General features: G+C 39.1%; 1 protein-coding gene across 1 annotated transcript; it reads left to right on the top strand.

The window, feature by feature from the left end:
- Nucleotides 1-1323: 1323 nt before the first annotated feature.
- On the top strand, nucleotides 1324-6477 carry MBL2 (mannose binding lectin 2). Its single transcript, XM_079794099.1, has 6 exons — nucleotides 1324-1453; nucleotides 1829-1917; nucleotides 2531-2723; nucleotides 3481-3597; nucleotides 4915-4983; nucleotides 5773-6477. The coding sequence occupies exons 2-6, from the start codon at nucleotides 1906-1908 to the stop codon at nucleotides 6144-6146; spliced, it is 765 nt and encodes a 254-aa protein (XP_079650225.1). The 5' UTR covers nucleotides 1324-1453; nucleotides 1829-1905; the 3' UTR covers nucleotides 6147-6477.
- Nucleotides 6478-13709: the final 7232 nt, after the last annotated feature.

Genomic DNA, 13709 nt, shown 5'->3' on the forward strand with positions numbered 1-13709 from the left:
ACATATCACAGTGCAAGTATCAAAACAAAGAAATTGACACTGGAACAATACAACAATAAGATACACATCTTATTTGGATTTAACCATTATTTACCGTTATGCTTTTTTTTTCTTGGTGTCTAGTGCTATGAAATTTACTTCACAATCACAGGTTTGTGTAACCACCACAATTAAGATACAGAACTATTCCATCAGCCCCAATAAAAATTGTCCATGCTACATAGTTAGAGCTATATCCTCCCTGTAGTCCTGATTCCTGCCAACTACTGATCTGTCCTCTATTATTGCAATTTTATCATTTCAAGAAAGCTATATAAAAAGAACATACAGTTTGTAAATTTTTGAGATTATATTTCTTTTTCTCACATAATGCCTTTGAGATTCAAGCTATTTTATGAGTCAATAGTCTGTTGTTGTTTTTCCTGTGAGTTTTCCACAGTTTATATATCGATTCACTTGTTGAAGAACAATTGGATTATTTCTAGTAATTTTGGCTGTTAGAAATGAAGCTACCACCCAGACAGTGTGGCTCAGTGGTTGAGCACTGACCTATGCACCAAGAGATTACCAGTTCGATTCTGGTCAGGGCACATGCCTGGGTTTTGGGCTGGATTCCCAGCAGGGAGCATGCAGGAGGCAGCTGATCATTATTGATGTTTATGTTTCTCTATCATTGATGTTTCTATCTCTCTCTCTCCCTCTCCCTTCCTCTCTAAAAAATAAATTTAAAAAACATATTTTAAAAAATGAAGCTTCCAAAATGTGGTATTTACATATAATGGAATAATTCAGTCTTAAAAAGGAAGAAAATTCTGATATATGCTGCAACATGGATAAACCCTGAAGACATTATGCTAAGTGAAATAAGCCAGTCACTAAAGGACAAATATCATATGATTCCACTAATATAAGGTACCTAGAATAGACAAATTCATAGAGACGAAAAGTAGAACAGTAGTAATCAGGGGTTACTGAGGGGTGGGAGTGGGGAGTGGAAATTATTGTTCGATGAGTATGGACTTTTGGTCAGGGATGATGAAAAAGTTCTGGAGATGATTAGTGGGATGGTTGCACAACAATGTAAATGTACTTAATGCTGCTGAATTATCACCTAATAACGGTCACAATGGCAAATATGATGTTATGTGTATTTTACCACAATAAATCATAGATGGAAATTTGAAGGGTGATGTGTGCAGTAATAAAGCAAACAGCTGCTGAACTTTGTGCCAGAACCCCCTGGGCAATGCTAGGAGTTTAGTGCAGTCCCAATAAGAGTTGTTTATTAATCTGAGGTTGAAGGCCAGGCCAGCCTGTGAGTCTCAGTTCACAAGGCTGATTGGGCCCTGCAGTTGCCCAGTCCAGCCTCCTTCCTTACCCTGAGACATCTACCAGAGCCCCAGCTGGAGGGCAGTCTTCCTCATCTTTGCATCCCTGCTCTGCACAAGCCCCAGTAAGTCCTTTCTGCTGAATGGGTATATGGTCCTGGATCTGTCTAGGGACTTGACTTGACCTTGGAGGCCTACGGGGAGGTTTCTGAGGGGTGGAATGGGGAGATGGCCAGCAGAAATCATGCAGGGGTGTCTCTTTCTTTGCTTTTGCCGGGCACCTGTGGCTTTCTGGATTTACCTGACCATTTGCAGAAATGACACTGCCTTCTTTTCCAGAGAAAGCCATAAAGAAATAGGATCACAAAGCTAGTATGTTGAGGTTTCCTGGGAAATGACAGTTTTGAAAGAAAGCATCGAGGGGCAGATGAAATGCTAAGATTAAGAAATAGGAAGGGGAGTCAAGGGAGGTGGTAATTGCCAGTGTTTTTTATTCACAGAACGCATGACATTTCTGCCAGAAGCTAGAGAGGAATCTGGCACCCTGCTAGGGACAAGAGAGTGAGACATTTCCAAAATGCTACCCCTGGTAAGTCTCTCCTGCAGCAGGAAATAAAACTTCCCAAGGAAGCAAACGCAAGTTAATTCTGAGTTAGTGACTAGCAGTGACTATTTCTCTCTGGATTACCAGCCTACAGTTTAGTGCCTGCCATTAAGTCAGTGTTGGTTAACTGGCCCTGAAGGGCAATGGTCTGCCTAGATATGAGGATGGGATGCAGGTGGCAGATGGGCCCAAACGGGAGAAGTGGGGTGAGCGGGAGCTCCTACAGATTCCTGGGTCTCCATTCACTCCCACCCCTTAAGCCAATAGGCATGAGTGTGCTGGAAGTGGGTCTCATAAAGGACATGGGGAGCATATTCACAGCCTTCTAATGATAAAACCGGAGGCCTGGGCCATTTGGGACCCCTCCTAGGGACCTCACTGCATGTTATTCCTACCCACGTTAAAGTACTAATCATACAATATCCGAAGGAAGAGTTACTTTTCCACATCCCCAGTCTGGAGGCAGCAATGGGTGGGCCAACCATCTCCACATCATCTCTGCCCAGTACAGGTTATAGGACAGAGGGAATGTTTGGTAAATACATGTTGATTAACTGAACACCATGAGATAATCTTCCTTGACTTCCCACACACCAAGGTGAGGACCATGTCTCTGTTTCCGTCGCTCTCTCTCCTTCTTCTGAGTGTGGTGACAACATCTTATTCAGAAATAGAACCTGATGAGAACCTTCGAAAGACCTGCCCTGTGATCACCTGTGCTTCTCCAGGCATCAACGGCTTGCCAGGCAGAGATGGGCGTGATGGCCCCAAGGGAGAAAAAGGAGAACCAGGTAGAGCTTGGGCTGTTCTTTCTCTGTGGATCTTTACCTGCCAGACAAAACTGCCTGGGGATGTAAGAGCAAAGTCCAATTCATATAGGTTGTATTCCTCTCAACTACATATTACACTGAGTGGCCAGATTATTATGATTTCTGAACACATAATAATCTGGCCTCTCTCTCTCTCTCTCTCCATATGTATGTATGTATGTGTGTGTGTGTATGTATATATATATATATATATATATATATATATATATATATATATATATATTAGAGGCCCGGTGCATGAATTTGTGCATGGGTGGGTGGGTTGGGGGTCCGGCCAGCCTGGCCAGGGGGAGGGGACATGGGCGGTTGGCTGGCCTGCCTGCTGGTTGAACTCCTGGTCAAGGGGACAGTTTGCATATTAGTCTTCTATTATATACAATATACACTGAGTGGCCAGATTATTATGCGTTCAGAGATCATAATAACCTGGCCACTCAGTGTATAGTTCAAAACAAATACAGCTCTGACTCTGGCATCACAGACTTCCACACAGGAGTCGGTGACATGTGGTTGTCCTGCTTGCTCAGGGAGTGGCCCTCATGGCAGGCCATCCCAAGGGACCTGGGAAGATTTTCTTCTCTGGGTCAGTGGAAGTAGTGATTTAGAAAGCTGGTCCTGGATTAATGTCTCTGTTCTCCTGGGAAAAGATTAAGCATCAAACTCTGGGAGAAATAGAGCAAACACAGAGACACTAATTTCTGTTTCCTTCTTCCCATAGGCCAAGGGCTCAGAGGCATTCAAGGTCCCCCTGGAAAGTTGGGGCCTCAAGGAAATCCAGGACTCCCTGGGCTACCAGGAAGTGTGGGCCAAAAAGGAGACGCTGGAATATGTCCAAGTAAGAAGCTAACCTCAACCAGGTCTAGGCTGACCACCTAGTCCCAGGGTCCTGGGATTTGGAGTAACAGTTGGGAGATGCCACTTCTGCTGCTTCATGGAAAGATGCCCAACTCTGCTTCCTGACCCAGCACGCTCAGCCCTTACTTAGAGCCTAGGGGGAGTTCTGAGTACAGACTTACAGACCCTTCAGAGCCACTCCTTCACCAGGCACTCCCTGAAGGAGCTGGGCCCTGGCTTTCCTTTAGCTACCACAATGTGAGGCTCTGGTCCAAAAGGGAAAAAGTAGACTACGATTGTTTTGGGCTTATTATGTCTATTTTCACAACAGCAGTATACACATGGTATGTCAGTTATCTTTTACTTCATGAGAAACAAACAAAAATGACAACCATTTATTTAAATCACAATTCTGTGGATCTGCCAAATGCTTTTGCTGCTGATCTCAGTGTCTGTGGTCGAGTGATGACCAATGGTCTCACTTATATGTCTGCCTGTTGTTTAGTTGTCAGCTGGAGTGATGAGGGTAATTGACCCACAGGTCTTTCATCCTCCAATAATCTAGCCCGGCTTGTTCACATAGAGGTGATTACAAAATACCCAATAGCAGAAAGAGTAGAAGCTTTAAGGCCTTCTGAAGGCTTAGAACATGTACATTATTGCTTCTGTCACATTCTATTGTCAAAACAAGTCACAGGGCCAACTGGGTTCAAGGAATGGGGAAATAGACTCCATTTCTTAAACAGACAAGCTGTACCATATGGAGGCCATTTTTGCCATCTTTGACACACGGCCTGCCTTATGCCCTCCCCCTTTAAATAATGTGCAATTCACAAAAATCTTGGTTTACTGAACAAACTCTGAGAAAAAACAAAGACAAAACAATAAAAGCAATAAAAACAAAACCTTCCTAAAGACAAAAACCTGTAATCTTTTTAGATTCACCAGCACATAATAATTCCCAAAGAGATTTATTTTTTATTCATAATGGAGTTATTCATTTGAAAAAAAAAATTAGTGAATAGCTTGGCGTATGGAGTGCTATCATGCTAGGTTAACAGGGAGTGCATATATGTTCATGTATGTGTGCATGTGCGTAAAGTATCTAAATACTTTCAATAGATGATGAGTGATGTTTTGGGCCGGATGGCAATACAGGTACTTTTACCTCACTTCTTAATATTTTTATTTTCCTTCAAAAAGCAAATATTAATGTATAAGAAAATTATTTTTTTAATTTTGAAAAAAATACCCTACCCAGTTATGGCTCTGAAATCCCTTCCCAACAATGTTCTTTCACTTTGTTTACATTTTCTAGAGTGTGATGATGGCCCGGCTGTTTTAGAAAGAGCAGCTCTGCGCTCAGAATTGGATCGTGTCAAAAAATGTAAGCCTTCTCTCACACTTTTCAGGCAGCTTTCAGTTTAGGGAGGTGCACGGTATTTGTTAAATACATGTAATTTTCTAGTACCCTCATAAGTGTTCCTCAGGATGTGATCTCATGAAATCCTTCTAAACTTTTAGTAGAAATGGAGGCAAAGAGAAATCCGTTAACTTGCTCAAAGGCACAGAGCTAGTAAGTGCCAGAGGTAGTTTATAAATTGAAGCCAGTCTGACTCCAGAGACACCCCCCCCCCGCTCCCAATCCTATACTTTCCACTATCGGTGTGTGTATGTGCCACTGAATACGGGACCTAAGCCTCTTTCTCTTTGTTATGCTGGTGTTGAGACCTGACAATGGGGCCTAACCTGCTCCTCTTGTGCCCTGCTGGCCTGAAGCAAATATTCGCAGACATTTTTCTTTCTTCTCAAGTGAGAATACTGGGGTAAAATACAGAATTACCTATTACATATGTTCTAGAACTCTTATCCAAAAGGACAAAGGCCTTTGTTCCAGTCTGTTTTCAAGTTAGGTTTGCCAGATTTAACAAATGAAAGAACAGGACACCTACTTAAATTTGCATTTCAGATAAAAAATAACTAATATTTTTCAGGATAAGTATGTCCTCAAAATTTTGTGGGAATATACTTATAATAAAAAAAAAATCATTGTTTATCTGAAATTCAAATTTAACTGGACATACTGTATTTCATATGACCATTCTCCTCTAGAAGCCTTTATCCAGAAAACTGCCTTCAAGACAAGCCAGTGTCATCCCCATGTTTCCTATTTCAGGGCTGGCCTTCGCTCTGGGCAAACAAGTTGGAAAGAAGTTCTTCTTGACCAATGGTCGAAAGATGACCTTTGACAGAGTGAAGGCGCTGTGCACCCATTTCCAGGCCTCCATGGCCATCCCCATGAATGCTGAAGAGAACAAGGCCATCACGTATGTAACCAAAGGAGATGCCTTCCTGGGCATCACAGATAAGGAGAATGAAGGTCATTTTGTGGATCTGACAGGAAGGCCTGTGACCTACCAAAACTGGAATGCTAATGAGCCCAACAATGCCAACTCTGAGGAACACTGTGTGATGATCCTGCCTGATGGCAAATGGAATGACATCAGCTGCTCAGCCTCCCTTTTGGCAGTTTGCGAGTTCCCTGTCTGAGGAAGCCCGTCCCTCAGGCCCACAGTCTGCTTTGAAAGATAAAACTACGCCAATTTTTCCACACCCAGTACTGATGTTACCCTTTGTGGGGAATTGGAGAAGATAAGAATGGACTGAAGGATGGGATGTGGAAGTGAGAAGAAACTGACAGGGGTACAGTGAGAGTTTCTGATTCAAACTCAGTCACTAATAACAACAACACAATTGTAACAGTAATAGTAAATAGCAGCAGCAATAGAAGTACTGATATTTTTAATGTTTACTATGAATCAGACCCTGTATTATGCATTTTATATAGAGTGGTGTTAACTTGCTAAGGTATAAAAATAAAATACCCTACTATAAACACCTGTGACCTGTTGAGTCTCCCCTTCTCTTTGGGTAGAGGGCTCCATTAATGACATCCCCAGCCTAACTCCATAGCTTCTTGGCTAGTTTCAGGTATTAAGAGGCTCTATTTTGTTGCTTTTTTCTGAACTATATTTTCTTTTCTTTTTAATGAGATACTCAACTATGTAAAGAACATAGATTTCAAGTTAACTAATAAATGAATTCTACTAGATCAAGATACAGGGCATTTCTAGCATCCTAGATGCCCCTTCATAACCTCTCCTAGTTGATATTCACAAGGTAAATACTATGCTGACCTCTATTACCATACATTAATTTGATCTATTTATGAACTTTACCAATATCTTACTAATTATGATCTACTTATGGAACTATACATGCATACATACATATATACTGTTTTATGTTTCACTTTTTTAAATTCAGAATTAGGTCTGTAAAATTCATTCATGCTGTTACATTGTAGCAATTGATTTTTCATTTTCTTTGTTGCCACCTAGGGTTCCACTATAAGAATATCCCTCAGTTTATCCATTCTATTTTTAATAGACTGTTGGACTGCTTCCAATTCTCAATTTTTGACCATTAAGAAAACTCATGAAAATTTTTGCACTTGTCTTTTGATAGACATGCACTAATTTCTCTTGGTTATATAACGAGGAGTAGATTTGGTGGCTCATGGGGTAAGTATGTGTTTAGCTTTAGTAGGTACCACCAGATTTCCAAAGTGATCAAATGAATTTACACTTTCACCTGTAATGTGTGCCAGTTCTAGTTGCTCTACCTACTTGTAAAGAATTAATTTTTTCAGTCCTTCTAATTTTAGTCATTCCTGTGGGTGTAAAACACCTCATGATGGTTTTACCCTCTGTTTCCATGACATGTGACAATGTTGAACACTTTTTCATAGGCTATTGGCTACTTGGACATCATTTGTGAAGTACTTATCCAAGCCTTTTGTATTTTGTTTAAATTAAGTAGCCAATATCTTTCTTATTGATTTGTAAGAGCATCTTATATGTGACTGCAATAGAGCAGTGCATGTTTGAACTGTTAAAAAGAAAAAAAGAAACTAGGGCATATTATGTCGTACTAAAATTTATGACACTTATTTGAGCAAATACTGACTTGAATTGGGCAGCACAAAACCAAAAGCAGTTAGGAGTACTCTGCTAACAGAAGCTAGGGTCCAGGTTTTCACAGAGAACATGTGGAAGCAAAGCAAGTAAATTATTGATTAGCTAGAGTTTGCAGTGCTGTATTCGGGAAAGCCCCACTGGCTGTTTGTCACTGGTCATTCTTAGGTTTCATTTCCTGGGATCCAGGGCAGTGGCTTAGGTTTCCATTTGCTAATGTAGGCTGCCAAGTCATTCCAGCCCCCTCAGTCTAATGGCCTCCTTGCTTAATCACTTTATCAGTAGTTAGAAAAACTAAAAACAATTTTGTTTCCATCAAAATCCTACATGGAACACAACATACAAGAGGTTAAAGAGCAATTTTATCAGAAAGTATTTTTTTTTTTGTATTTTGAACAGTTCAAATTCCATAGCTTTATACCACAAGACAGTGCTCTGATAAATTTTAAAAATGTTGAAAATGTTGAAATGTAAGGTTATGAATGTTGGCTATAGTGTGGTTAGACTTCTGCATTCAATTTACTTTTTTATATCTAGCTGTGGTTGCACAATATCAGAATAATGAGTGACATGGATACATATTTTTTAAATGACAGCTGGGTGCAAGATGCACTCTGGGGATTTTCTTATTTCAACTAGCTTTTCAACTAAAACAAATACCCTAGGCCACACCTGGCCCTGGCTCTGGCTCTGAGGGAGAGGAAACACAGCTTGCCATCTGGGCAACAACAAGCATTTTTCTGCAGTGGAAGGAGGCCTGACAGAGTCCACATAGCAGTCCAGGAGCTACTTTCTGCCTCCAAGTGATAGTTAACTTGTGACAGTGATAGATCTGCACAAATAGATGCAGTAGTAACTTAGGAGTGCAATTCCGGCCCCACACACCTAATAGGAACCAATATACCTGTTTTTCTTTAAATAATTCATTGTGACTTATTTCTTGTATTTTTTTTTAAGTTTTCTCTTTTTTTTTCTTAAATATATTTTATTGATTTTTCACAGAGAGGAAGGGAGAGGGATAGAGAGCTAGAAACATCGATGAGAGAGAGAGACATCGACCAGCTGCCTCCTGCACACCCCCCACCGGGGGATGTGCCCGCAACCAAGGTACATGCCCTTGACCGGAATCGAACCTGAGACCCTTCAGTCCGCAGACCGATGCTCTATCCACTGAGCCAAACCGGTTTCGGCTATTTCTTGTATCTTAAGATCCATTTTTTTATAGTAGCTTCTTTTTGTAAGTTATATATTTATAAAATTTGTGAAAAAGTACACATAACACAATATACCATCTTAACTATTTTTAAGTGCACAGTTCAGTGATATGAAAGACTCTCAACATCACTAATCATCAGTGAAATGAAAATCTTTGAGATGTCACCCACACCTGTTAGCATGGCGATTATCAAAATATCAAAAGTTAATAAGCATTGGAGAGGATGTAGAGAAAAGAGAAACCTTGTATGCTATGTGTGGAAAGGTAAATCAATACAGATAGTCTGGAAAACAGTATGGCGGTTTCTGAAGGAATTTTAAGTTGAACTACCATATGATCCAGCAATTTCACTCTGGGGTATATATCCAATAGAAATGAAACCACAAAGAGATATCTGTACCCCCAGGTTCATTGCAGCATTGTTCACAATATTCAAGATATGGGAAAACCATAAGTGTGTCTGTTGATTGAAAATTTGATTTAAAAAATGTAATACACACACAAGGATCTTATTCAGCCTTAAAAAAAGAATAATAAAATATTGCCATTTAAAAACCAGTATATCTTATAATAACAGCTTCTGGGTCTCCACAAAGGACATGTGAGTTGCAAGAATCATTACATCTTGAGAAGTTCATAGCTATGTCTCCCAAAGTGATATTTTTAATGCATTCTGCCCTCCTGAGTCAGAGGCAGTTCAGAATCAGAGGTCATTTTTACCACATGCAATATTCCTCAGTAACACAGCTGACATTCCACCTTTATCAGGTTTCCAGGCAAACAGAACTAGAAAGTTAACCCAAGGTCAAATTTCATAGAAGAATGGGTTTTGTTAACCCTTTACTCAACACAGTGCCACTTCAAAACCCAGTATTCACAGACTCTTCCTCAAGAAAGAGGAATTCAAACAAAATAAATGGAAAATGACATATGAGGATAAAAACACGTTATTGTTTCATCTGACTCTTAGGATCATGACAAGGGCAGACACAGGCAGCCATGCAGTAGGCTAACATGGCCTCACCTGGCCTTTAAGGAGCTCCACATACGAGCTTTAATGCACTGAACTGACATGAACAACAGACGGGGAGTGGAACCCACCGGGCTGAATTTCTAAAGTTCCCAGTGTAGCAATGGACTTCCTAGGCAGTGGCACATTTCTGACAAGTTCAAATGCACAGGGAAATCTATGGAAATAATTTTGTTCTCAGTTTCACACAAAGGCATGTTCACCTAGCAACCCAGGCGATTGGGTTGACTGTGTGGTAAATTTTGGTTCACACTAGATGTGTGTGCTAATGTTATTTTTGCTTAGTTTTATAGCCTTTATATATTTTAGGAAATAAATTCTAACCCCACCTTTGCAGGCCAGTAGTGGTTCCCTGCATCCCTGATGTGGTTTGGTTTTAAAAGAAAAGTTGACTATGATATCATCTACCTTGGTTTTTAATAATAATAATTATTAACATACTACCACTACTACTATTACTTCTTCTTCTACTACTACTACTACTATAATTATTATTATTATTATTAATAATATTATGATACGTTCCAGTTACTGTGGCTGGCAACTGGAAAAATCAAGGACACAACAGTGTCTCCTCATTTGTGTTAACATTTTTTGTGAAGACAGCAGAGGGTGCTCTTCTCTTAAGATATTACACTACCCACTAGAAATCTATTTCAAGGTGTTTTCTTATAGCGATAAATATAACTTAATAACATTTTTATCTGTATGGTTTTTCAAGTTCTTGGCTTTCAAAGGAGATTATTTCTAAAATTTAGGTATCATTAATAGTATTCCTGCCCATTCAATTGTCCTTGAAAATGTAACAAAGCTATAGACCTGCCAAAATAAAAATCTATTCATATATACATGTAAAAACAGCTGAAGAATTTAAGGAGATAAAAAAAACTCCAAACATTTGGAATCTTTCAAAATATGCCTATAATTTTGAAGATGCGGCTTACAGAAAAAAAAAAAAACATTTTCTTATGAAAAATATCAAACATAATGGAGAAAATAAAATGATAAATTCAAAACCCCTATCCCTTCTCCACTGGATGATACATACTGGATGATTTTGAGCCCAGTCTCAATCATCATATTAATCCTCTATAAATTATGTAAGTATCTCAAAAGGATAAAATAATTTTAAGAACTTTTTAAAAAACATAACCGAACAATATCATTATAGCATCTTAAAAAATGAACAATCACTCCATAATATTATCAAATATCATATTATCATTACTTAATAACTTAGGTTTAATAAACCTAACTGATGGCTTTATTTCATTTGCATTTGGGAAATGCTTTTTATTTCACTTTTATTTAATTTTGCTTTCTATAGTTAGATCATTTTCATTGTTCCAAAGTCAAATACACAAAACAAGATGTTTTCAGAGAAGTGTAGCTGTGGGAACCTTTTTTTTAAAAAACTATGCCTGGGTTGATTTCACAACATTGAACAATGGCTAAATCAGGTCAAAGGTGTACATGTTCCAGGGCAAAATAAGAAACCTGACCTTTTTCTTGCTCCTTAAAATGAGATACAGAATAGCTAAACTTATTTTCTATAACGTACCTTATTCATTTTAGCAAGTACTTGTATGTGTAATTTACTCACGGTCTTTGCTGGGCGATGAACAAATCATGCCACGTGCTATGAACAATCCTACCTCATTTGGGGAGTTTGGTTCATGCAGGAAAGTGAGGCAAATGTATACTTTGATTTGGGGCAAATTATTTCATCGTTCTAGCTATTCTTTTTCTCTTCATGAAAATAAGAAAGGAAAACCAAATGATCTTTCAAATCCTCAGCCCTGAAAACTTTTTCTTATTCTAGATATGTTAGGTAGCTTCTCGAGATGGCCACCACCCATGCCCTCCATCCCTGCACAGCTCTTCACATCGAGATGGAGTCTAATGCCCTTCTCTTTGGATCTGGGCTGGCCTTGGTGATTTCCTTGGCCTATATAGCATGGCAGAAGTAAGTTCTAGGACTCCCAAAGCTAAATTGTAAGAAACCTTACCGCTTCAGCCTGCATCTAGTTTCAGCCTTGGAACACTAGCTCTGGAGGAAACACGTCTCCACATAAGAAATCCAGTTATCCTGAGACAATCCTGCTGTGATGAAGCCAAAGCAAGCAGGATGGAGCAAATAGATGGAGAAATAGAAATGCCCAGCCAGCCCTCATCTGCTCCTGTTAAGCACCAGACATGTGAATGAAAAGCCTTGTCATCCATCAAGCCTAGTCAGATGACTCCAGCCCCAGCTGCCATCTGACGGCAACCATATAACAGACTCCAAGCAGGAACTGTCCAACTGACTTCAGTCAACCCACAGAAACATGAAAAATACTAATAAATTGTTGTTCAAAGTACTCACTTTTGTGGTGAAATTTTTGCAACAGTAGACGATTGATATAACAGATGATAATTGCTTTAAGGAAAAGTAGTCAATATGTACAAAAGAAGGCAAGACTAGTTTTGACTGTGGGGAATGGGGACTATTTCTTAGCAGAGGAGTGATTTGAGTTTGGTCTTGAAGTATAACACCTTGAGAATATAAAGTCCATGGAGACAGGGGTATATACAGAATATCTGGGGAAGGCTTATTATCCACTATCTATATATAATAGAGAAATATGCTAATTAACTGGGACGCCATAACGGGTTGACCAGACAGGAGGAGGTTGCACATGCAGTGTAGGGGCGGGGTGGCAGGGGCCTCCATGCGCCTGTGCTGGGCGAGGGCCTGATCAGCAGCAGCTGTGGCTGCTTCAAGGGCCAGAGAGGGAGGCAGGGCCGGACTGGAGACACAATGGTGGGCGGCGCCACGCGATTTCAAATCGAGCGTTGGGCTCCTAGTTTTAATATAAAATTCAAAAGTAAAACTCATGTAAATATTTCTTATAGTTTCATTTAGTAAAAACCAAGAACATATCATTAAAATAAAATAAAAATTTTATAAAAGCAATATATAGTCCAATTGCATATCCATATCCTTATGTTAGATCCGACTTTCACCAAGAATAGCATGTAGAGTATTGAGTGGTCAGGACTGTCTACATAACTTTCAAATAGTTTTTCCATTCACGCTCTTTCTCTCAGCCCCTCGCTTTTATAAGAGTCAGAGTCACACATTCAGGAACACAGGTCTAGAGTGTTGGTGTTCTAGTTTCACGTGCTCAGAAACCAGATAAGTAGATATTAATTGCTTATATTTTGGAAAAAAATTCTGAGTCTGATAAAGCTCTAATAAAGACCATCTCATCTCTGCCTGCACAAGGATATGAGAGATAACTTTAGGCTATCAACTTTTGTTTTGTTGTAACTTGTCAGTATATCATGAATATTCCTCATGTTATTAAATGTTATTTTGAAACATAATTTATATTGGCTTAATATTATCTGAACCCTGTGCCTTTATCATAATTAACCATTCCATTATAGCTGAACATGTAGGTTATGATTTTTTTCTTTTTTATAAATACTTTGTAATGACCATCCTTACAGTAAACTAGCTGTGCACATTCATGACTTTTTGCTTAGGAAATGAGATGATCTTTATTGTGTCTTTTAATCCTGAAATAAAAGACACAGATGATAAAATTGGCCACAGTTCAAGAGAGACAGTAATTCAAACCACCATGTTTCCCTCCTAATTATTATTTCTCTTCCACCTGGTTATAGACACAAGTGCTACAAATCTTAGAATTAAAAAAAAATAAAATAATGAAAGACAGAATTTTAAAAGTTCTGGTGTCATACTTTATAATAATAACCCTGGAATACTTTTAGGCAGCTTAGGCAAGTTATTTTAAAACTTCATTGTGCACTATAATCATCTG

The sequence above is a fragment of the Cnephaeus nilssonii genome (genome assembly GCF_951640355.1).
Source record: "Cnephaeus nilssonii genome assembly, chromosome: 16".
NCBI classification, from domain to species: Eukaryota; Metazoa; Chordata; class Mammalia; order Chiroptera; family Vespertilionidae; genus Cnephaeus; species Cnephaeus nilssonii.

Excerpts from the sequence above, each read along its gene's own strand:
- MBL2 (XM_079794099.1), top strand. Across the intron at positions 2,724-3,480 it reads GGGAGAAAAAGGAGAACCAG|GCCAAGGGCTCAGAGGCATT; the intron begins GTAGAGCTTGGG and ends TTCTTCCCATAG. Across the intron at positions 4,984-5,772 it reads ATTGGATCGTGTCAAAAAAT|GGCTGGCCTTCGCTCTGGGC; the intron begins GTAAGCCTTCTC and ends TTCCTATTTCAG.